General features: G+C 37.3%; 1 protein-coding gene across 1 annotated transcript in view; it reads left to right on the top strand.

The window, feature by feature from the left end:
- Positions 1 to 22,729, top strand: part of LOC129640091 (fibronectin type III domain containing protein 3C1-like) — a 75,223-nt gene that overhangs the window by 47,126 nt on the left and 5,368 nt on the right. The window contains exons 22-24 of the mRNA XM_055565333.1: positions 7,017 to 7,291; positions 7,918 to 8,130; positions 8,577 to 8,743. Of these exons, the coding sequence (XP_055421308.1) occupies positions 7,017 to 7,291; positions 7,918 to 8,130; positions 8,577 to 8,743 (655 nt within the window). The remainder of the gene's footprint in view (positions 1 to 7,016; positions 7,292 to 7,917; positions 8,131 to 8,576; positions 8,744 to 22,729) is intronic.

Raw genomic sequence — 22,729 nt, forward strand, 5'->3', positions numbered from 1 at the left:
CATGGCAAATAGATAGGGAAACAGGGGAAACAGTGGCTGGCTTTATTTTGGGGGGCTCCAAAATCACTTCAGATGGTGACTGCAGCCATGAAATTAAAAGACGCTTACTCCTTGGAAGGAAAGTTATGACCAACCTAGACAGCATATTAAAAAGCAGAGACATTTCTTTACCAACAAAGGTCCGTCTAGTCAAGGCTATGGTTTTTCCAGTAGTTATGTATGAATGTGAGAGTTGGACTAGAAAGAAAGCTGAGCACCAAAGAATTGATGTTTTTGAACTGTGGTGTTGGAGAAGACTCTTGAGAGTCCCTTGGACTGCAAGGAGATCCAACCAGTCCATCCTAAAGAAAATCAGTCCTGGGTGTTCATTGAAAGGACTGATATTGAAGCTGAAACTCCAATATTTTGGCCACCTGATGCAAAGAGCTGACTCACCTGAAAAGACCCTGATGTTGGGAAAGATTGAAGGCAGGAGAAGGGGACGACAGAGGATGAGATGGTTGGATGGCATCACCGACTCAATGGACATGAGTTTGGCTAAACTCCAGGAGTTGGTGATGGACAGGGAGGCCTGGCATGCTACGGTTCATGGGGTCGCAAAGAGTTGGACATGACTGAGCGACTGAACTTATTCTGACTGAATTGAACTGAATGTAAAAGAAAATGACTATATTTGATAACACTATCATATAATTGAAATTCGCCAAAAGAGTATAATTTAAATTTCCTTTCCAGAAAAGAAGAAAAAAGTGTGAGGTGGCAGATGTAGGAATCCTCTCATAATGTATATTTATATCAAATCACCATAACATACCATCTAAATACTGTAATAATTTTATTTGTCATTTATATCTCAATAAACCTGAAAAGTAAAATTGTAATGGGTTAAAAACAGGGATAAATATAGTAGAATACCCTTCCTCTCACAGGTTCTTAAAATATATTTGATGTTTGAGGCAAAAATTATAACACCATCTGTTGTGGTGCTCAATAAACAAGGAGGAAATACTCGAGAAAATCATATTTTTTTAATGCGGAAGGTGGAGGTACCTAAGTTGAAGTAGTGTTTCTGGGCCTCACTCAAAGTGGTAAAACATTAATACCCACAGACTTTAATAACTTACATATGTACATTTTAATACCTGGGAAACTACTAAGAAAACTTTATAGAGTAACATACACAAAAATAGTGTAAATAAGTGAAATCAAATTAGTTTTCCAAAAAGTATTCAAGTTATCCCATACAAAGGTAAGAAATTAGCCAAGGAACTTGTGACTTGAACTCCAGAAATGTTCAGGGAGGAGGGAAGTGGTCTGTTAACCAGGCTTCAGTTTCACAGGTCCCTATTCCCACTCCTTGCCATTAAAAAATCTGCTGAGGCCAGAGACACAGTGAGCTGTGACACACACTGTCACACAGTGACATAGGGGGAGGTGTCCCTTGAGGTATTAGGTCATCACCTGCCAAGTAAGAAATAGAGGAAAGAGAAACAGAAGTAACAAACAGGAAAATTAAAGGCAGACTTAAGCTCTAGCATACTAATTATTAACTTTAATGTAAAACAGCCTAATTATACTTATTAAAAGCAGAAATGGCATAATGACTCAAAAAAATCACAGGCCAATATTCTGTCTATAAGAAACTTACTTCAAATACAATAACATAAGAAAGTTGGAAGTAAAAGGGAAAAAGATATATCATGTAAACATTAATAAAACAAAAAAGCAGGCGTGATTACATGTATATAGATAATGAAGACTTCAAAACAAAGGAATTACTGGAGACCAAAAGATACATTAGTAATGCTAAAAGGATCAATGCACCAAAACACATAAGCATCCTAAACGTGTATGTATCGAGCAACAGAGCCTTAAAATATATGAAGCACAAAGTGATAACCAGAAAGGAGAAATTAGGCAAATACACACTTACAATAGGGAACTTCAACACCCCTCTCAGCAACTGATAAAACTACTAAGTAGAAAATGACCAAGGATAGTGAACAACTGAACAACACAGTCAACCAACAGGATCTAATAGACATATTTAGCACACCACCCAACATCAGATTACATACTCTTTTCAAGTATCCATAGCACATTCCCCAAAATAGGCCATATCCTGAGCCATAACAATGTAAAATAATTGAAATCATACCAAGTGTGTGTTCTGACAATAATGAAATCAAACTAGAACTCAGCAACAGAAAAATAACAGGAATGTCACTGAAAACAGGCAGAAGTTAAACAATACACTTCTAAATAATCCATTTACCAAAGAGGAAATATCAGAATAAAAAATTTAATACATAGAATTGAATGAAAGTGAAAATACAGCATACCAAAATAGGTGGGATACACCTAAAGCAGTGCCAACAGAGAAATTTATAACATTATACACTTATCTTGCAAAAGAAAAAAAGAGACTCAAATCAATAATCTAAATTCCTACCTTAATTAGTAGACAAAAGAGTAAAATGAGCCAAAAGCAAGCAGAAGGAAGGAAATGATCAGAAGTCAATGAAATAAAAAACAGGAGAACAATGAAGAAAAGTCAGTGAAACAAAAAGTTGGTTTTTGAAACCACTTGCAAGACAAAGATAAAAAGAGCAGATACAAATCACTAAAAGAACAAAACATCAGATATCACTACAGATTTGCCAGTCATTAAAAGCATAATTAGGGATGACTGAGCAACTTTACACTCATAAGTGCAATACAGAAAAAATGGACCAATTTCTTGAAAACCACAATCTGCTAAAACTGAGCCAAGATGAAATGGACCATGTGAATACCCCTATAGGTTGTCATCAAAGAAATATTCATAAATAAAGAGGCCCTGGAAATGAAATCTCCAGGCCCAGATGGTTCCACTGGAGAATTCCACAAAGCATGTAAAGAAAAATTAACATTAATTTTAAATCTCTTACAGAAAATGGAAAATGAAAGAGCTCCCACTTCATTTTATGAGGACAGTATTACCCCAAAACCAAAATCAAAGATAATACAAAAAAAAAAAAAAAGAAATCTGCAAATAGATTATTAATAGATTGTTAATTTAGGAACACATTTTTAAGAAAAAAACCTTTAACAAAATGTTGGCATTTCAAATCTGACATTGTATAAAAGGAATTATATACCTTGACCAAGTGGAATTTATGCCAGGTATGCAAGCCTGGTTCAAAATTGGTAAATCAACCAACGTGATGTACTATACAAACAAGTTGAAGAAGAAAAAATCGTATGATCACATCAATTGACCAAAAATATGTTTGACAAAATCCAACAACCATTCATGCTTTTTTAAATCTCAAAATTAGGAATGGATGGGGGCTTCCTAGCTTGATAAAGGCCATCTACAAAAAACCTATAACTAACATCATATTTAATGGTGAAAGGCGATTTCCCCAAGACTAAGAACAAGACAAAGGTAATCTCACCACTCTTACCCAACATAAAACCAGAAATTTTCAGACACTGAAATAAGATGAGTAAAGAAAATAAAAGGCATACATGCTATAAAGGAATAAATAAAACCATCACATTCTGCAAATAACATGTTTATCTACACAGACCATACCAGGAAAAGTACCAAAAAAACCTCATAGAACCAATATGTGAAGTAAGCAACATCTTCATGACACAAGATCAACACCCCCAGATCAATCACATTTCTATATACTAACAACAAATATGTAAAAACAGAAATTTAAAGCACAATAACATTTACAATAACTCTAGAGAAAATGAAACATGTAGGTATAATTCCAACAAAACATGTACTGTACATATGTGCTGAACTTTACAAAATGCTGATTAATCAAAGACCCAAAGAACTAGAGAGACATATTGTGATGAAAAATTGGAATACATGACATTGTAAAGATGTTTAATGTTTAATTTCCCCAAAATGATTTATAGGTTTAATATAAATCCTATCAAAATCTAAGCAAAATTACTGATAGATACCTACAATCTCATTCTAAAATTTATGTGGAAATTCACAGCATCTAAAATAGATCACTCAATCTTGAAAAACAAAACTAAGGTGGAAGAAACCACTCTATCTAATGTTAAAAACTTACTGTATGGATATAGTAATAAAGACAGTGTAGTATTAGTGAACAGACAGACACATAAGTCAATGGAACAGAATAGAGAACCGAGAAATCAACCTACACAAGTATGCCCAACTGATTCTTGGCAAGATGCAAATAAGTTAAGGACGCCCTTTTCAAAAAATTATGAATATATAGCCAAAAAAACATAAATCTCTCACCTTATATTTATAAAAACTAACTCAAAATGGACTATAGAAAACTGAAAATTAAAACATAAAACTTTTAGAAAACATTACAGGAGGATATCTTCAGGATTTCCTGAAGCTAGGAAAAGAGTTCTCAAACTTGGTATCAAAAGCACAAACCATAAAATGAAAATTTGATAAATTTGAGCTCCTTAAACTTAAAAACTTACTCTGCATAATCCCCTGTGGAGAAGATAATAAAGCTATGCTACAGGCTCGGAGAGAATCTTTACAAAACACATATCCGGCAAAGGAGTAATATCTAGAATATATAAAGAACTCTCAAACCTCAACAGTTTTAAACCCAAACAACCTAGTTAGAAAATACAGTTCACAGAAAAGAATATACAGATGGCAAATAAGCACATGAAAAGATTTTCAACATCATTAGCCATTAGAGAAATGCATGATGAGATATCATGACCCACCTATCAGAATGGCTAAAATAAAAAATAGTAAAATTAATAAATAAAAATAGTGATAACACTAAATGCTGGCAAAGACATGGAGAAACTGAATTACTCATACATTTCTGATGGGAATTACATCCACTCTGTCAAAGAGTAAGGCAGTTTCTTACAAAACTAAACATACACTTAACTATATTGCAACATTCTTGGGCACTTAGACAAATAAAAATATATATCCACAACAAAAACCTGTACATGGATGTTCATAGAACTTTTATTTGTAAGGACAAAAAATTAGAAACAGATCAGATGTCCTTCAACAAGTAAATGATTAAAGTAACTATACTACATCCATACCATAGCTAACTATTTGAAAATAAAAGGAATCAAACTATTGATGCACACAACAGCTTTTATGGATCACAGAATTATGCTGACTAAAAAATACCTATCTGAAAAATTCACATACTGCTTTATTCTGTTTACATTTTTGTAAATAATGTTTTTGAAAAAACATAATTATATTTATGAAGAACAAATTACTGGTTGTTAAGGCTTAGAAAAAAGGGGGAGGGAGAAAAGATCACTGAGGCTATAAAAGGGTAAATTGTGATAGAGCTTCTGTCTTAACTGGGTTGATGATTACATGAAGCTACACATGTGATAAAATGTCATAGAAATAAATATACACACAAATAAGCACATGTAAAATTGGTGAAATCTGAGTAACATCGATGGAATGTATTAATGTTAATTTCCTGATTATAATATTGTGCTATAGTTATGCAAAATATTACCTTTGGGGAAAGTGGGTGAAGGATACACTAGAATCTACAATGATCTCAAAATAAAAAATTTTACAAAGTTGATGAAACTTGAATAGATGTGGATTTGGGGCTACCACCAACAGAGATAGAAACTACAAGTTAAAGAAAAGGAAGAAAGTTTGATGACACCGCCCTTATGGCAGAAAGTGAAGAGGAACTAAAAAGACTCTTGATGAAAGTGAAAGAGGAGAGTGAAAAAGTTGGCTTAAAGCTCAACATTTAGAAAACGAAGATCATGGCATCTGGTCCCATCACTTCATGGGAAATAGATGGGGAAACAGTGGAAACAGTGGCAGACTTTATTTTGGGGGGCTCAAAAAAAATTAAAAGACACTTACTCCTTGGAAGGAGGGTTATGACCAACCTACATAGCATATTCAAAAGCAGAGACATTACTTTGCCAACAAAGGTCCATCTAGTCAAGGTTATGGTTTTCCCAGTGGTCATGTATGGATGTGAGAGTTGGACTGTGAAGAAAGCTGAGCGCCAAAGAATTGATGCTTTTGAACTGTGGTGTTGGAGAAGACTCTTGAGAGTCCCTTGGACTGCAAGGAGATCCAACCAGTCTATTTTGAAGGAGATCAGCCCTGGGATTTCTTTGGAAGGAATGATGCTAAAGCTGAAACTCCAATACTTTGGCCTCCTCATGCAAAGAATTGACTCATTGGAAAAGACTCTGATGCTGGGAGGGATTGGGGGCAGGAGGAGAAGGGGACGACAGAGGATGAGATGGCTGGATGGCATCACCGACTCGATGGACGTGAGTTTGAGTGAACTCCAGGAGTTGGTGATGGACAGGGAGGCCTGGCATGCTGCAATTCATGGGGTCACAGAGAGTCGGACACGACTGAGTGACTGAACTGAGCTGAACTTGATGGGATAAATGAGTTTGGTTTGGGTATATTTTTCCTGAACTGTCCATATTAGCCCTCTTCATTTACCTTCCCAGTTTTAGACTCTTCACCTTCTTAAATATGCAACCTACAGATTTCCGTGTATATGTCAGCATCTTAGAACCATATTGTTTCATACTGCAATATATAAATGTATCAAATCAATGTTATACACCTTAAACTTACACAATGTTATGTGTCAATTATATCTAAAATTTTTATTCCATATTGTTAGAATTGGAGTTTAAGAAAGTTTATTTTGTGAATTTGTATATACAAAGAAATGAGAAAACTAATCACCTGTGATTCCCATTCCCAATGTTCTCTCTGCTTCCTCTTAAGAGAGATCCATAAAAATTGTAAAGAAGGGCAAGATGGCATGCATTCTTGCAAATGTGATGTCACTCAGGCAAGGCCTGGTTTCTTGGGTATGAGAAGATCTCACATGTGAAAATAAAGCCACAAGCAAAATCCAAACCACATACACACAAAAAAAATGAAAATTTGTTTCTATGCAACAAAATGGTTTATGTACAAAAGCAAAGTAATAATGAATCTCTAACAGAATATACTTTTTCAGGCTGTAAATATAGTTGGAGTTGGAATGTTTGGAGAAACTGGCATAGTAACCACACCAGCAACTGTACCGGCAGTAGTAACAGTGTTACAAGAATTTGAAAACAAAGTTCCTGCCAAATTGGCATCATCTTGCATCGCTATTCAATGGGAGGAACCAGATTGCCATGGTTCTGCAATCACCGGCTATAACATTGAATATGGAGACAGAAAAATTTTGACTGTTAATAGAGTAACAGAATGTCTTCTGAAAAATCTACAGCCTGATACCACATACAGGTAAGGTACACATATCTTACTTGCTACTGCTAAGTCACTTCAGTCATGTCGGACTCTGTGCGACCCCATAGATGGCAGCCCACCAGGCTCCTCCATCCCTGGGATTCTCCAGGCAAGAACACTGGAGTGGGTTGTCATTTCCTTCTCCAATGCATGAAAGTGAAAAGTGAAAGTGAAGTCGCTCAGTCTTGTCTGACTCGTAGTGATCCCATGAACTGCAGCCTACCAGGCTCCTCCATCCATGGGATTTTCCAGGCAAGAGTACTGGAGTGGGGTGCCACTGCCTTCTCCATATATCTTACTTAGGTAGATGGAAAGCTTTTTGAGACTTTTGAGCAGTTCTACATTTGTAGGTTTATACAATCTACATAGCATTTTCTTTGAAACAGATTTCTATTGTTTTAGAAAAATTGGGCATTACTAAGAGTCAGTTTCTCCCCCTCATTAAGAATTGTCAATAGTGACTGTGCAAATTCAAGATTTTTGTTTCAGAAATTTGTCTCTAATAATTAGTATAATATTATAGTTAATATCCTACATAGAGTTACTAGGGGGTTAACTTAAATGTAGAAATGTATTTTCTTTTCTAAATCTAAATTAATACAGTTTTTTTTTCTCACCACTAGAATCAGAATTCAAGCTATCAATCATTATGGACTAAGCCCTTTCAGCCAATCAATAAGAACCAAAACCAAGCCACTGCCACCTGAGCCTCCACGACTTGACTGTGTGGTCTATGGGCACCAGAGCCTCAAACTGAAATGGGGTAACTCTTCAAGCAAAAGATTACTTTCTAACCTTACACGCTATAATTTATTAATGGGAGATCGATCTGACAGGTAAACTATTTTTTACTATTTAGCATGTATCATAATAAAAATAATTAAAAATTTCCTATTTTAATTCATAATCCAAAGTGGTTTCAATGAACTAATAAAATTTAAAGCATCCCATTAACATGCTAGCAATACTTTCTTAAATTCTTACTGATAATTCAGCTGTCTATTTTTGCCTCTTTCAAAACATTTCTTCCCTTATACAACAGATATTAATACTATGGAATATAGAGTTACCAAAGAAATATGAAAGCCTGCACCTTCACATTGTGATATTTACAATTTGATTTTTTTTTCTTTAGTGTTTTACCTTTATGGCTTCAAGATTATTTATTTAGGGCTTATTGTAATTTTAAAAACAGTTTTAAGTCAGTCATATAGAGTTATTTGTACCTGTAGGCCAGTTGATTAATAATATTGCTTCCTTTCATCTCGATTCCCACTTCCAGATTTTCTATTATTTATCATGGACCTTGTCAAAGTCACAAGGTACAAAGATTGAGTGAACATACGCAATATAGATTTAAAATCCAAGCATGTAATGAAGCTGGTGAGGGGCCACTGTCTGGTATCTATACTTTCACTACAACCAAAACCCCACCAGCCACACTTAAAGGTAAGTATTGTAAGCCATGATAATGAAGACTATGTTAATTTGAGTTCCAGTAGCTCATATATAAAATTTCACAGTAAGGTTTATTTTAAATATTCAAAAATAGAACACCAAAATTACTTAATTACGGATTAAAAGGGCAAGATAAAATTTAATGATGTCCCAGAATCATGATTTTTTATATTTTAATTTTATTGGAGTATAGTTGATTTTTAAAATGTTGTGTTAGTTTCAGGTGTAAAGCAAAGTGATTCAGCTATACATATATATATACATACATATATATATCCACTCATATATATAGTGGATATATATATCCACTATACATATATCCACTCTTTTTTTAGATTCTTTTCTCATATAGGTTATGCCAGAAAACTGAGTAGAGTTCCCTGTGCTATTCAGCAGATCCTTGTTGTGTATCTATCTTATATTTAGTAGTATGTGTGTATTCATCTCAAGTTCCTGATTTATCCCTTCCCCCCATGTTTTCCCTTTGGTAGGCATAAGCCTGCTTTCCATATCTGTAAGTCTGTTTCTGTTTTTGAAATAAATTCATTTGTCTTTTATAGATTAAATTGCATATATAGTGATATTATAGAATATTTGTCTTTCTCTTTCTGACTTAACTTCACCTAGCATGACAGTCTCTAGGTCCATTCATGTTGCTGCAAATGGCATTATTTTATTCTTTTTATGACTGAATGAGCTTCCTTGGTGGCTCAGTGTCAAAGAACATACCTGCCAGTGCAGGAGATGCAGGTTCAATCCCTGGGTCAGGAAGATCCCGTGGCGAAGGAAGAGAAGGAAATGGCAACCCACTCCAGTATTCTTGCCTGGGAAATTCCATGGACAGAAAAGCCTGGCAGGCCACACTCCATGGGGTCACAAAAGAGTTGGACACAACTCTTAGTGACTAAACAACAACAAACAATACTCCACTGTATATATGTACTACATCTTTATCCATTCCTCTGTCGATGGCCTTTTACGTTGCTTCCATGCCCTGGCTACTGTAAATAGCACTGATATGAACATTGGGGTGCATGTATCTTTTCAAATTATGGTTTCCTCCAGATATATGTCCAGGAGTGGGATTGCTGGAACATATGGTAGCTGTATTTTTAGTTTTTAAAGGAACCTCCAAACTGTTCTCCATAGTGGATGTACCAATTTACATCCCCACCAACAGTGTAGGAGGGTTCCCTTTTCTCCACACTCTCTCCAACATTTGTTTGTACACTTTTTGATGATGGCCATTCTGACTGGTGTGACATGATACTTCATTGTAATTTTGATTTGCATTTCTCTAACAAATAGTGATGTTGAGCATCTTTTCATGTGCTTTTTGATCATCTGTATGTCCTCTTTAGAGAAATGTGTATTTAGATATTCTGCCCATTTTTTTTTTATTGGGTTGTTTTTTTGGAAATTGAGCTGCATGAGCTGCTTGTATATTTTGGAGATTAATTCCTTGTTGGATGCTTTGTTTGCAAATATTTTCTCCCATTCTGTGGGTAGTCTTTTCATATTGTTTATGGTTTCCTTTGCTATGCAAAATCTTTTGAGTTTAATGAGGTCCCATTTGCTTATTTTTGTTTTTATTTTCATTATTATAGGAGATGGATTGAAAAAGATACTGCTGCCATTTGCATCCAAGAGGTTCTGCCTATATTTTCCTCTAAGAGTTTTATAATATCTAGTCTTATATTTAGATCTTTAATCCATTTTGAGTTTATTTTTGTGTATAGTATCAGAGAATTTCTAATTTCATTCTTTTACATGCAACTGTTCAGTTTTCCCAACACCACTTATTGAAGAGACTGTCTTTTCTCCATTATATATTCTTGTCTCCTTTGTCATAGATTAGGTGACCACAGGATTATGGGTTTATCTCTGGACTTTCTATCCTGTTTCATTGATCTATATTTGTTTTTGTGCCTGTATAATACTATTTTGATTACTGTTGCTTTGTAGCATAATCTGAAGTCAGGGAGCCTGATTCTTCCAGCTCTATTTTTCTTTCTCAAGCTTGCTTTGGCTATTCAGGGTCTTTTATATTTCCATACAAATTGTAAATTTTTTTCTTCTAATTCTGTCGAAAATGCTATTTTATTTTTTTTAATTTTATTTTATTTTTAAACTTTACATAACTGTATTAGTTTTGCCAAATATCAAAATGAATCCGCCACAGGTATACATGTGTTCCCCATCCTGAACCCTCCTACCTCCTCCCTCCCCATTCCATCCCTCTGGGTCGTCCCAGTGCACCAGCCCCAAGCATCCAGTATTGTGAAAATGCTATTTTAATTTGATCGAGGCTGCATTGAATTTGTAAATTACTTTGGGTAGTATAGTCATTTTCATAATATTGATTCTTCAAATCCAAGAATGTAGTATATTTCTGCATCTGTTTGTGTAATCTTTGATTTTTTTCAAATCAAAATTTGATTTTTTTATTTTATAGTTTTCAGAGTACAGGTTTTTTGTCTCCTTAAGTGGGTATTTTATTCTTTTTGTTGCAAGAGTGAATGGAATTGCTTCCTTAATTTATCTTTCTATTTTTCATTGTTAGTGTGTAGAAATACAAGAGATTTCTGTGTATTAATTTTGGGGGTTTTTTTGTCTTTGGGAATTTTTTTACTCAGCATAATTCTTTGGAAATTCATTCAGCTGGGTGTGTATATAGCAGTAGTTTGTTTCTTTTTGCAGCTGAGCAGTATTCCATGATATAGAATAGCCACAATTTTTTAAAACACTCATCCAAAGAAAGATACCTGGTTGTTTCCAGTTATTAGCTATTATAAATAAAGCTTCTATAAGTATTCATTTATAGGTTTTTGTCTGAGCACAAGTTTTCATTTCTCTGGGATAAATGCCTAGGAATGCAATTGCTGGAAGTTGGGTATTTAATTTTTAAGAAACTGCCAAATTGTTTTCAAGGAGGCTGTGCCAATTTATTATATATCCCCACCAGTGATGTATGAGCAAGCCAGTCTCTACACTTTCTCATCAGCATTTGGGATTGTCATTATTTTTTATTTAGTCATCCTAATAAGTGTGTATTGGCATTCAATTGTGATTTTAATTTGCCATTCCCTCATGGCTAATGATGTTGAACATATTTTCTTGTGCTTATTTACCATCTGGGTATCTTCTTGGGTGATATGTCTTCATAATTTCTCCCATTTTCCAATTGGATTTTTTGCTTACTATTGAGTTTTGAGAGCATTTACATTCTAGATATTAGTCCTTTTTTGGATATGTGGCTTGATAATATCTTCTCTCACTTTGTAGTTTTTCATTCTCTTCACAGGGTCTTTTGCTGAGCAAAAGACTTAAATTTTGATGAAGTTGTTTTCCTTTATTGTGTTTTTGGTGTCAAGTCTAAATTCTTTGCCAAACTGTAAATCTGGAAGAATTTTTCCCACAGTGTTTTGTTTTCTTTTTTTCCTAAAGGTTTCATAGGTATAGGTTATACATTTAAATCCATGAGCTGTTTTGAGTTAATTTTCTTTTTTTTTTTCCCAATGTATTTTAAATGTATTTATTTTAATTGGAGACTAATTACTTTACAATATTGTAGTAGTTTTTGCCATACATTGACATGAATCAGCCATGGGTATACACGTGTTCCCCATCCTGAACCCCCTTCCCACCTCCCTCCCCATCCCATCCCTCTGGGTCATCCCAGTGCACCAGCCCTGAGCACCCGGTCTCATGCATCAAACCTGGACTAGCGAACTGTTTCACATATGATAATATGCATGTTTCAATGCTATTCTCTAAGACCATCCCACACTCGCCTTCTCCCACAGAGTCCAAAAGACGGTTCTATACATCTGTGTCTCTTTTGCTATCTCGCATTTAGGGTTATCGTTACCATCTTTCTAAATTCCATATATATGCATTAGTATACTGTATTGGTGTTTTTCTTTCTGGCTTACTTCACTCTGTATAATAGTTTTCAGTTTCATCCACCTCATTAGAACTGATTCAAATGTATTCTTTATAATGGCTGAGTAATAGTCCATTGTGTATATGTACCACAGCTTTCTTATCCATTCATCTGCTGATGGACATCTAAGTTGCTTATAGGCTATTATAAACTGTGTGTGTGTGTGTGTGTGTGTGTGTGTGTGTGTGTATAGGCTATTATAAACAGTGCTGCCATGAACATTGGGGTACACATGTCTCTTTCAGTTCTGGTTTCCTCAGTGTGTATGCCCAGCAGTGGGATTTCTGGGTCCTATGGCAGTTCTATTTCCAGTTTTTTTTAAGGAATCTCCACACTGTTCTCCATAGTGGCTGTACTAGTTTGCATTCCCACCAAAAGTGTAAGAGGGTTCCCTTTTCTCCACACCCTCTCCAGCATTTATTGCTTGTAGATTTTTGGATAGTAGCCATTCTGACCAGTGTGAGATGGTACCTCATTGTGGTTTTGATTTGCATTTCTCTGATAATGAGTGATGTTGAGCATCTTTTCATGTGTTTGTTAGCCATCTGTATGTCTTCTTTGAAGAAATGTGTGTTTAGTTCTTTGGCCCATTTTTTGATTGGGTCGTTTCTTTTTCTGGAATTGAGCTGCAGGAGTTTTTTTGTATATTTTTGAGATTAATTCTTTGTCAGTTGCTTTGTTTGCTATTATTTTCTCCCATTCTGAAGGCTGTCTTTTCACTTTGCTTATAGTTTCCTTTGTTGTGCACAAGCTTTTAAGTTTAATTAGGTCCCATGTGTTTATTTTTGCTTTTATTTCCAATATTCTGGGAGGTGAGACATAGAGGATCCTGCTGTGATTTATGTCGGAGAGTGTTTTGCCTATGTTTTCCTCTAGGAGTTTTATAGTTTCTGGTCTTACGTTTAGATCTTTAATCCATTTTGAGTTTTGTGTGTGTGTGTGTGTGTGTGGCGTTAGAAAGTGCTCTAGTTTCATTCTTTTACAAGTGGTTGACCAGTTTTTCCAGCACCACTTGTTAAAGAGATTGTCTTTTCTCCATTATATATTTTTGCCTCCTTTGTCAAAGATAAGGTGACTATAGGTGCATGGATTTATCTCTGGGCTTTCTATTTTGTTCCATTGATCTATATTTCTGTCTTTGTGCCAGTACCATACTATCTTGATGACTGTAGCTTTGTAGTAGAGCCTGAAGTCAGGCAGGTTGATTCCTCCAGTTCCATTCTTCTTTCTCAAGGTTGCTTGGCTATTCGAGGCTTTTTGTATTTCCATACAAATTGTAAAATTATTTGTTCTAGTTCTGTGAAAACTACTGTTAGTAGCTTGATAGGGATTGCATTGAATCTATAGATTGCTTTGGGTAGTATACTCATTTTCACCATATTCATTCTTCCAATCCATGAACATGGTCTATTTCTCCATCTATTTGTGTCATATTTTATTTCTTTCATCAGTGTTTTATAGTTTTCTATATATAAGTCTTTTATTTCTTAAGGTAGATTTATTCCTAAGTATTTTATTCTTTTTGTTGCAATTATGAATGGAATTGTTTCCTTAATTTCTCTTTCTGTTTCCTCGTTGTTAGCGTATAGGATTGCAAGGGATTTCTGTGTGTTGATTTTATATCCTGCAAATTTACTGTATTCATTGATTAGCTCTAGTAATTTTCTGGTGGAGTCTTTAGGGTTTTCTATGTAGAGGATCATGTCATCTGCAAACAGTGAGAGTTTTACTTCTTCTTTTCCAATCTGGATTCCTTTAATTTCTTTTTCTGCTCTGATTGCTGTGGCTAAAACCTCCAAAACTATGTTGAATAGTAGTGGTGAGAGTGGGCACCCTTGTCTTGTTCCTGACTTTAGGGGAAATGCTTTCAAATTTTCACCATTAAGGATAATGTTTGCTGTGGGTTTGTCATATATAGCTTTTATTATGTTGAGGTATGTTCCTTCTATTTCTGCTTTCTGGAGGGTTTTTATCATAAATGGATGTTGAATTTTGTCAAAGGCTTTCTCTGCACCTATTGAGATAATCATATGGTTTTTATCTTTCAATTCGTTAATGTGGTGTATTACATTGATTGTTTTGCGGATATTGAAGAATCTTTGCATTCCTGGGATAAAGCCCACTTGTTCATGATGTATGATCTTTTTAATGTGTTGCTGGATTCTATTTACTAGAATTTTGTTAACGATTTTTGCATCTATGTTCATCAGTGATATTGGCCTGTAGTTTTCTTTTTTTGTGGCATCTTTGTCTGGTTTTGGTATTAGGGTAATCATGGCCTCATAGAATGAGTTTGGATGTTTACCTTCCTCTGAAATTTTCTGGAAGAGTTTGAGTAAGATAGGTGTTAGCTCTTCTCTAAATTTTTGATAGAATTCAGCTGTGAAGCCGTCTGGTCCTGGGCTTTTGTTTGCTGGAAGATTTCTGATTACAGTTTCAATTTCCATCCTTGTGATGGGTCTGTTAAGGTCTTCTCTTTCTTCCTGGTTCAGTTTTGGAAAGTCGTACTTTTCTAGGAATTTGTCCATTTCTTCCAAGTTGTCCATTTTATTGGCATATAGTTGCTGATAATAGTCTCTTATGATCCTTTGTATTTCCATGTTGTCTGTTGTGATTTCTCCATTTTCATTTCTAATTTTGTTGATTTGATTCTTCTCCCTTTGTTTCTTGATGAGTCTGGCTAATAGTTTGTCAATTTTTTTTTATCTTCTCAAAGAACCAGCTTTTGGCTTTGTTGATTTTTGCTATGGTCTCTTTTGTTTCTTTTGCATTTATTTCGGCCCTAATTTTTAAGATTTCTTTCCTTCTACTAACCCTGGGGTTCTTCATTTCTTCCTTTTCTAGTTGCTTTAGATGTAGAGTTAGATCATTTATTGACTTTTTTTTGTTTCTGAGGTAAGCCTGTATTGCTATGAACCTTCCCCTTAGCACTGCTTTTACAGTGTTCCATAGGTTTGGGGTTGTTGTGTTTTCATTTTCATTCATTTCTATGCCTATTTTAATTTCTTTTTTGATTTCTTCCACCTTGTTTTTTATTCAGAAGCGTGTTGTTTAGCCTCCATAGTTGGAATTTTTAATAGTTTTTTTCCTGTATTTGACATCTAATCTTACTGCATTGTGGTCAGAAAAGATGCTTGGAATTATTTCCATTTTTTTGAATTTACCAGGCTAGATTTACCAGGATCTGATCTATTCTGGAGAAGGTTCCGTGTGCACTTGAGAAAAAGGTGAAATACATTGTTTTGTGGTGAAATGTCTTGCGGATATCAATTAGGTCTAACTGATCCATTGTGTCATTTGAAGTTTGTGTTTCCTTGTTAATTTTCTGTTTAGGTGATCTATCCATAGATGTGAGTGGGGTATTAAAGTCTCCCACTATTATTGTGTTATTGTTAACTTCCCCTTTCATATTTGTTAGCATTTGCCTTACATATTACAGTGCTCCTATGTTGGGTGCATATATATTTTATAATTGTTGTATCTTCTTCTTGGACTGATCCTTGATCATTATGTAGTGTCCTTCTTTGTCTCTTTTCACAGCCTTTGTTTTAAAGTATATTGTATCTGATATGAGTATTGCTACTCCTGCTTTCTTTTGGTCCCTATTTGCATGGAAAATCTTTTTCTAGCCCTTCACTTTCAGTCTGTATGTGTCCCCTGTTTTGAGGTGGGTCTCTTGTAGACAACATATATAGGGGTCTTGTTTTTGTATCTGTTCAGCCAGTCTTTGTCTTTTGGTTGGGGCATTCAACCCATTTACATTTAAGGTAATTATTGATAAATATTATCCCATTGCCATTTCCTTTGTTGTTTTGGGTTTAAGTTTATACACCCTTTCTGTGTTTCCTGTCTAGAGAAGATTCTTTTGCATTTGTTGGAGAGCTGGTTTGGTGGTGCTGAATTCTCTCAGCTTTTGCTTGTCTGTAAAGCTTTTGATTTCTCCTTCATATTTGAATGAGATCTTTGCTGGGTAAAGTAAGTATGTCTTGCCATTCCCTTCTGGCCTGAAGAGTTTCTATTGAAAAATCAGCTGTTATTCTTATGGGAATCCCCTTGTGTGTTATTTATTGTTTTTCCCTTGCTGCTTTTAATATTTGTTCTTTGTGCTTGATCTTTGTTAATTTGATTAATATGTGTCTTGGGGTCTTTCGCCTTGGGTTTATCCTGTTTGGGACTCTCTGGGTTTCTTGGCTTGGGTGGCTATTTCCTTCCTCATCTTAGGGAAGTTTTCACCTATTATCTCCTCAAGTATTTTCTCATGGCCTTTCTTGTTGTCTTCTTCTTCTGGGATTCCTATGATTCAAACGTTGGGGAATTTCACATTGTCCCAGATGTCCCTGAGGTTGTCCTCATTTCTTTTAATTCTTTTTTCCTCTCTGCTTCATTTATTTCTACCATCTATCTTCTACCTCACTTATCCCATCTTCTGCCTCCGTTATTCTACTGTTGCTTCCCTCCACAGTGTTTTTGATCTCATTTATTGCATTATTCATTATATAGTGACTCTTTTTTATTTCTTCTAGGTCCTTGTTAAATATTTCTTGTATCTTCTCAATCCTTGTCTCCAGGCTATTTATCTGTAACTCCATTTTGATTTCAAGATTTTTGATCATTTTTACTATCATTATTCTGAATTATTTTTCAGGTAGACTCCCTATCTCCTCCTCTTTTGTTTGGTTTGGTGGACATATATCATGTTCCTTTGCCTGCTGGGTATTTCTCTGCCTTTTTCATCTTGTTTAGATTGCTGTGTTTGGGGTGGCCTTTCTGTATTCTAGCAGTTTCTGGTTCCTCTTTACTGTGGAGGTTCCTCCCTGTGGGTGGGGTTGGATGAGTGGTTTGTCAATGTTTCCTTGTTAGGCAAGCTTACATCAGTGTTCTGGTGGGTGGAACTGGATTTCTTCTCCTTGGAGTGCAATGAAGTGTCCAGTAGTGAGTTTTGAGATGTCTATGGTTTTGGTGTGACTTTGGGCAGCCTGTATATTGAAACTCAGGAGTATGTTCCTGCATTGCTGGAGAATTTGCACGGTGTGTCTTTCTCTGGAACTTGTTGGCTCTTGGCTGGTGCTTGCTTTCAGTGTAGGTATAGAGGCTTTTGGATGATCTCTTATGAATTAATGTTCCCTGGTGCCAGGAGTTCTCTGGTGTCCTCAGGTTTGGGGCTTAAGCCTCCTGCCTCTGGTTTGCAGTCTTCTTTTTACAGTAGCCTCAAGACTTCTCCATCCAAACAGCACTGATGATAAAACTTCTAGGTTAATGGTGAAAAGATTCTCCACAGTGAGGGACACCCAGAGAGGTTCACAGAGTTACAAGGAGAAGAGAAGAGGGAGGAGGGATATAGAGGTGACCAGGAGGAGAAGAGGGGGAATCAAAAGGGGAGAGAGCAATCTGGCTATCTCCTCCCTATCTCAGTAAATAATTCCCTATGTGCTCTCCACAGTTTGCAACCCTCAGAGAGGTTCACGGAGTTACATAAAGAAGAGAAGAGGGAGGAAGGAGATAGAGGTGAGCAGGAGGAGAAGAAGGGGGTGATCAAAAGGAGAGAGATAGATCTAGGCAGTACTCTGTTCCCTAAGTGTTCTCCACAGCCCATAACACACACAGAGATTCACAGAGTTGGGTAGAGAAGAGAAGGGGAAAGGAGGAGATAGAGGTGGCCTGGGGGAGAATAAGGAGAGTCAAAAGGGGAAGAGAGTAATCAAGCCAGTAATCACACTCCTAAATGGGTACTGAAGGTTGGATTCTTAAATGTACAAAATTGATAACAAATACCATAAAGCAAAGATTAAAAATCTAGAGTAGAGGTTAGAGTCTCAAAAATACAATATTTTAAAAAATTACAAAAAGTGTAAGAAATATATATGAAGTTTGCTTTAAAGATAGGGGTTTTCTTTTTTGCAAGGTAATCAGATCAGATCAGTCGCTCAGTCGTGTCTGACTCTCTGCGACCCCATGAATCGCAGCACGCCAGGCCTCCCTGTCCATCACCAACTCCCGGAGTTCACTCAGACTCATGTCCATTGAGTCAGTGATGCCATCCAGCCATCTTATCCTCTGTCATCCCCTTCTCCTCTTGCCCCCAATCCCTCCCAGCATCAGAGTCTTTTCCAATGAGTCAACTCTTCTCATGAGGTGGCCAAAGTACTGGAGTTTCAGCTTTAGCATCATTCCTTCCAAAGAAATCCCAAGGGCTGATCTCCTTCAGAATGGACTGTTTGGATCTCCTTGCAGTCCAAGGGACTCTCGAGTTTTCTCCAACACCACAGTTCAAAAGCATCAATTCTTCGGCACTCAGCCTTCTTCACAGTCCAACTCTCACATCCATACATGACTGCTGGGAAAACCGTAGCCTTGACTAGACGGACCTTTGTTGGCAAAGTAATGTCTCTGCTTTTCAATATGCTATCTAGGTTGGTCATAACTTTCCTTCCAAAGAGTAAGCGTCTTTTAATTTCATGGCTGCAGTCACCATCTGTAGTGATTTTGGAGCCCCGAAAAATAAAGTTTGACACTGTTTCCACTGTTTCCCCATCTATTTCCCATGAAGTGATGGGACCGGATGCCATGATCTTTGTTTTCTGAATGTTGAGATTTAAGCCAACTTTTTCACTCTCCTCTTTCACTTTCATCAAGAGGCTTTTTAGTTCCTCTTCACTTTCTCCATAAGGGTGGTGTCATCTGCATACCTGAGGTTATTGATATTTCTCCCGGCAATCTTGATTCCAGCTTGTGTTTCTTCCAGCCCAGCGTTTCTCATGATGTACTCTGCATATAAGTTAAATAAGCAGGGTGACAATATACAGCCTTGACATACTCCTTTTCCTATTTGGAACCAGTCTGTTGTTCCATGTCCAGTTCTAGCTGTTGCTTCCTGACCTGCATACAAATTTCTCAAGAGGCAGATCAGGTGGTCTGGTATTCCCATCTCTTTCAGAATTTTCCACAGTTTATTGTGATCCACACAGTCAAAGGCCTCGGCATAGTCAATGAAGCAGAAGTAGATGTTTTTTCTGGAATGCTCTTGCTTTTTCCATGATCCAGCAGATGTTGGCAATTTGATCTCTGGTTCCTCTGCCTTTTCTAAAACCAGCTTGAACATCAGGAAGTTCACAGTTCACATATTGCTGAAGCCTGGCTTGGAGAATTTTGAGCATTACTTTACTAGCGTGTGAGATGAGTGCAATTGTGCAGTAGTTTGAGCATTCTTTAGCATTGCCTTTCTTTGGGATTGGAATGAAAACTGATCTTTTCCAGTCCTGTGGCCACTGCTGAGTTTTCCAAATTTGCTGGCATATTGAGTGCAGCACTTTCACAGCATCATCTTTCAGGATTTGAAATAGCTCAACTGGAATTCCATCACCTCCACTAGCTTTGTTTGTAGTGATGCTTTCTAAGGCCCACTTGACTTCACATTCCAGGATGTCTGGCTCTAGGTCAGTGATCACACCATCGTGATTATCTTGGTCGTGAAGATCTTTTTTGTACAGTTCTTCTGTGTATTCTTGCCATCTCTTAATATCTTCTGCTTCTCTTAGGTCCATACCATTTCTGTCCTTTATCGAGCCCATCTTTGCATGAAATGTTCCTTTGGTATCTCTGATTTTCTTGAAGAGATCTCTAGTCTTTTCCATTCTGTTGTTTTCCTCTATTTCTTTGCATTGATCGCTGAAGAAGGCTTTCTTATCTCTTCTTGCTATTCTTTGGAACTCTGCATTCAGATGTTTATATCTTTCCTTTTTTCCTTTGCTTTTCACTTCTCTTCTTTTCACAGATTTTTGTAAGCCCTCCCCAGACAGCCATTTTGCTTTTTTGCATTTCTTTTCCATGGGGATGGTCTTGATCCCTGTCTCCTGTACAATGTCATGAACCTCATTCCATAGTTCATCAGGCACTCTATCAGATCTAGGCCCTTAAATCTATTTCTCACTTCCACTCTATAATCATAAGGGATTTGATTTAGGTCATACCTCAATGGTCTAGTGGTTTTCCCCCACTTTCTTTTGGCAATAAGGAGTTCATGGTCTGAGCCACAGTCAGCTCCTGGTCTTGTTTTTGCTGACTGTATAGAGAGCTTCTCCATCTTTGGCTGCAAAGAATATAATCAATCTGATTTTGGTGTTGACCATCTGGTGATGTCCATGTATAGAGTCTTCTCTTGTGCAAGGTAATAGTAGGTTATAAAAATGAAAATTAAAGGAGTAATAAAGGACTTTAAAAAAAGAAAAAATATTTTTTAGTTTAAAAAAAGTGATAGTAAAAAATATATCTAGGAATTTCTCTGAAGCTGTTGCGTGCAATGTGGGGTCAGTTCAGTTTCAGATAGTTCCTTGTTCCAGCTTATAATTCTCAAGATCTATAGGCCCCTTCCAATGTAGTCTGTGTTAACTACAGGGATTTTAACCTGTTGCACCTGTCACTTCCAAAGCTGTTCCCTCTGTTTATTTTGGCTTCCTCTGTTTGCAAGTCTCTTCAGTGTCTAATTTCTGCCCTGACACAAGGGGGCGAAGGTGGTCTCTTGTTTAGGCTCACTTGTTCAGTCGTGCTGTGGGGAGGGAGGAACACTGCAAACAAATATTACTGGCGTGTGTGGGGAGTGCTCACAGTGTCTCTGCCACACTAAGTTTGCCCGCACTCATGGCCTGTGTGCTTTCCCAGTCTACACTGCTCAGGCCCCAGGTTGCTCTGCGGGGGGGCGGGGGTGGGGGTACCTGGGTTGCATGCACTTCCCAGGTCTAAGCCACTCAGGTTCAGGTTCTTGGGTACTCCACAAAGGCGCAGTTTCTGTTGGGCCTGCGTTTTGTGTCTTTCCCTGGTCCAAGCAGCTCAGGCAACCAGGTGCTTGGCAAGTGCACTCTTCGCAGGCAACGAGTGCATCTTATTATGTCCCCGGTCCCAGCCGCTCGAATTCCTGGGCTGCAGCGGGCGTGCCCATCTCTGGTGTGTCGTGTGTCTTCCTGGAAGCTGATCTCTGGCTGCGACCCTCCCGGCAGATGTCAACCATCCAGAATCCCAGGCTTGGGATTGTGCAAGCCTGTGCAAACTATGCAAGCTTGTTCACAGTTTGGTAGGGGATGCCATCTCTGGGGCCGAATTTGCCCCTTTCCAACTCTGGCTGGCACCCACCTGCCCCCTGCCTCCGGCAGGGGATGGGCTAGTCCGCAGCCTGCTAGCTCTCCTTTGGTATTTGCTCAGTCCTTTGTTCTGTGAGCTGGCCAGCAGTGCCTTAGATTAGGGCTTTTCGCAGGATAGTTCCTCTTTTTTTTTCCTCTCTCTCTCTGGCTATCCCACAGTTTAGGTTGCTATCTCACGTTAGCTCCTTCAGATTGCCCTCAGGACATTCAGGTCTGGTCCTTACCCTAAGCAGTGCAGCCCGCTCCTCCCCGTTCAGCCCCCCTCTTGCTGGTGGCAGATGCAAGCCTCTGGGGTACTTCTCTGCTGGGAGTTGCCGTTAGGCATGTAATCTGTGGGGTGTTTTTTTTTTCTCCTGGTTATGTTGCCCTCCAAGATTCCGAAACTCCCCACAGACCTGCCGGTGAGAGGGTTTCCTGGTGTTTGGAAACTTCTCCTCTTTTAAGACTCTCTTTCCGGGACAGATCTCTGACCCTAACTCTTTTGTCTCTCTTTTTATCTTTTATATTTTGTCCTACCTCCTTTCGAAGACAATGGGCTGATTTTATGGGTGTCTGATGTCCTCTGCCAGCATTAAGAAATTGTTTTGTGGATTTTGCTCAGCGTTCAAATGTTCTTTCAATGAATTTGTGGGGGAGAAAGTGGTCTCCCTGTCCTATTCCTCCGCCATCTTAGGACTGCCCCCTGTGTATTAATTTTGCATCCTACAACTTTACTGAGTACATTGATGAGCTCTAGTAGTTTTCTAGCAGCATTTTTTATGTATAGTATCATGTCATCTGCAAACACTGACAGTTTTACTTCTTCAGAATCATATTTTTTACATATTTTGAGATAAACTAATCCAGCCAATCACGCTATAACTAGTGCCATTTTGAGAGGAAGAAGCTGAGTCCCCAAAA

The sequence above is a fragment of the Bubalus kerabau genome, chromosome X, assembly GCF_029407905.1.
Source record: "Bubalus kerabau isolate K-KA32 ecotype Philippines breed swamp buffalo chromosome X, PCC_UOA_SB_1v2, whole genome shotgun sequence".
NCBI classification, from domain to species: Eukaryota; Metazoa; Chordata; class Mammalia; order Artiodactyla; family Bovidae; genus Bubalus; species Bubalus kerabau.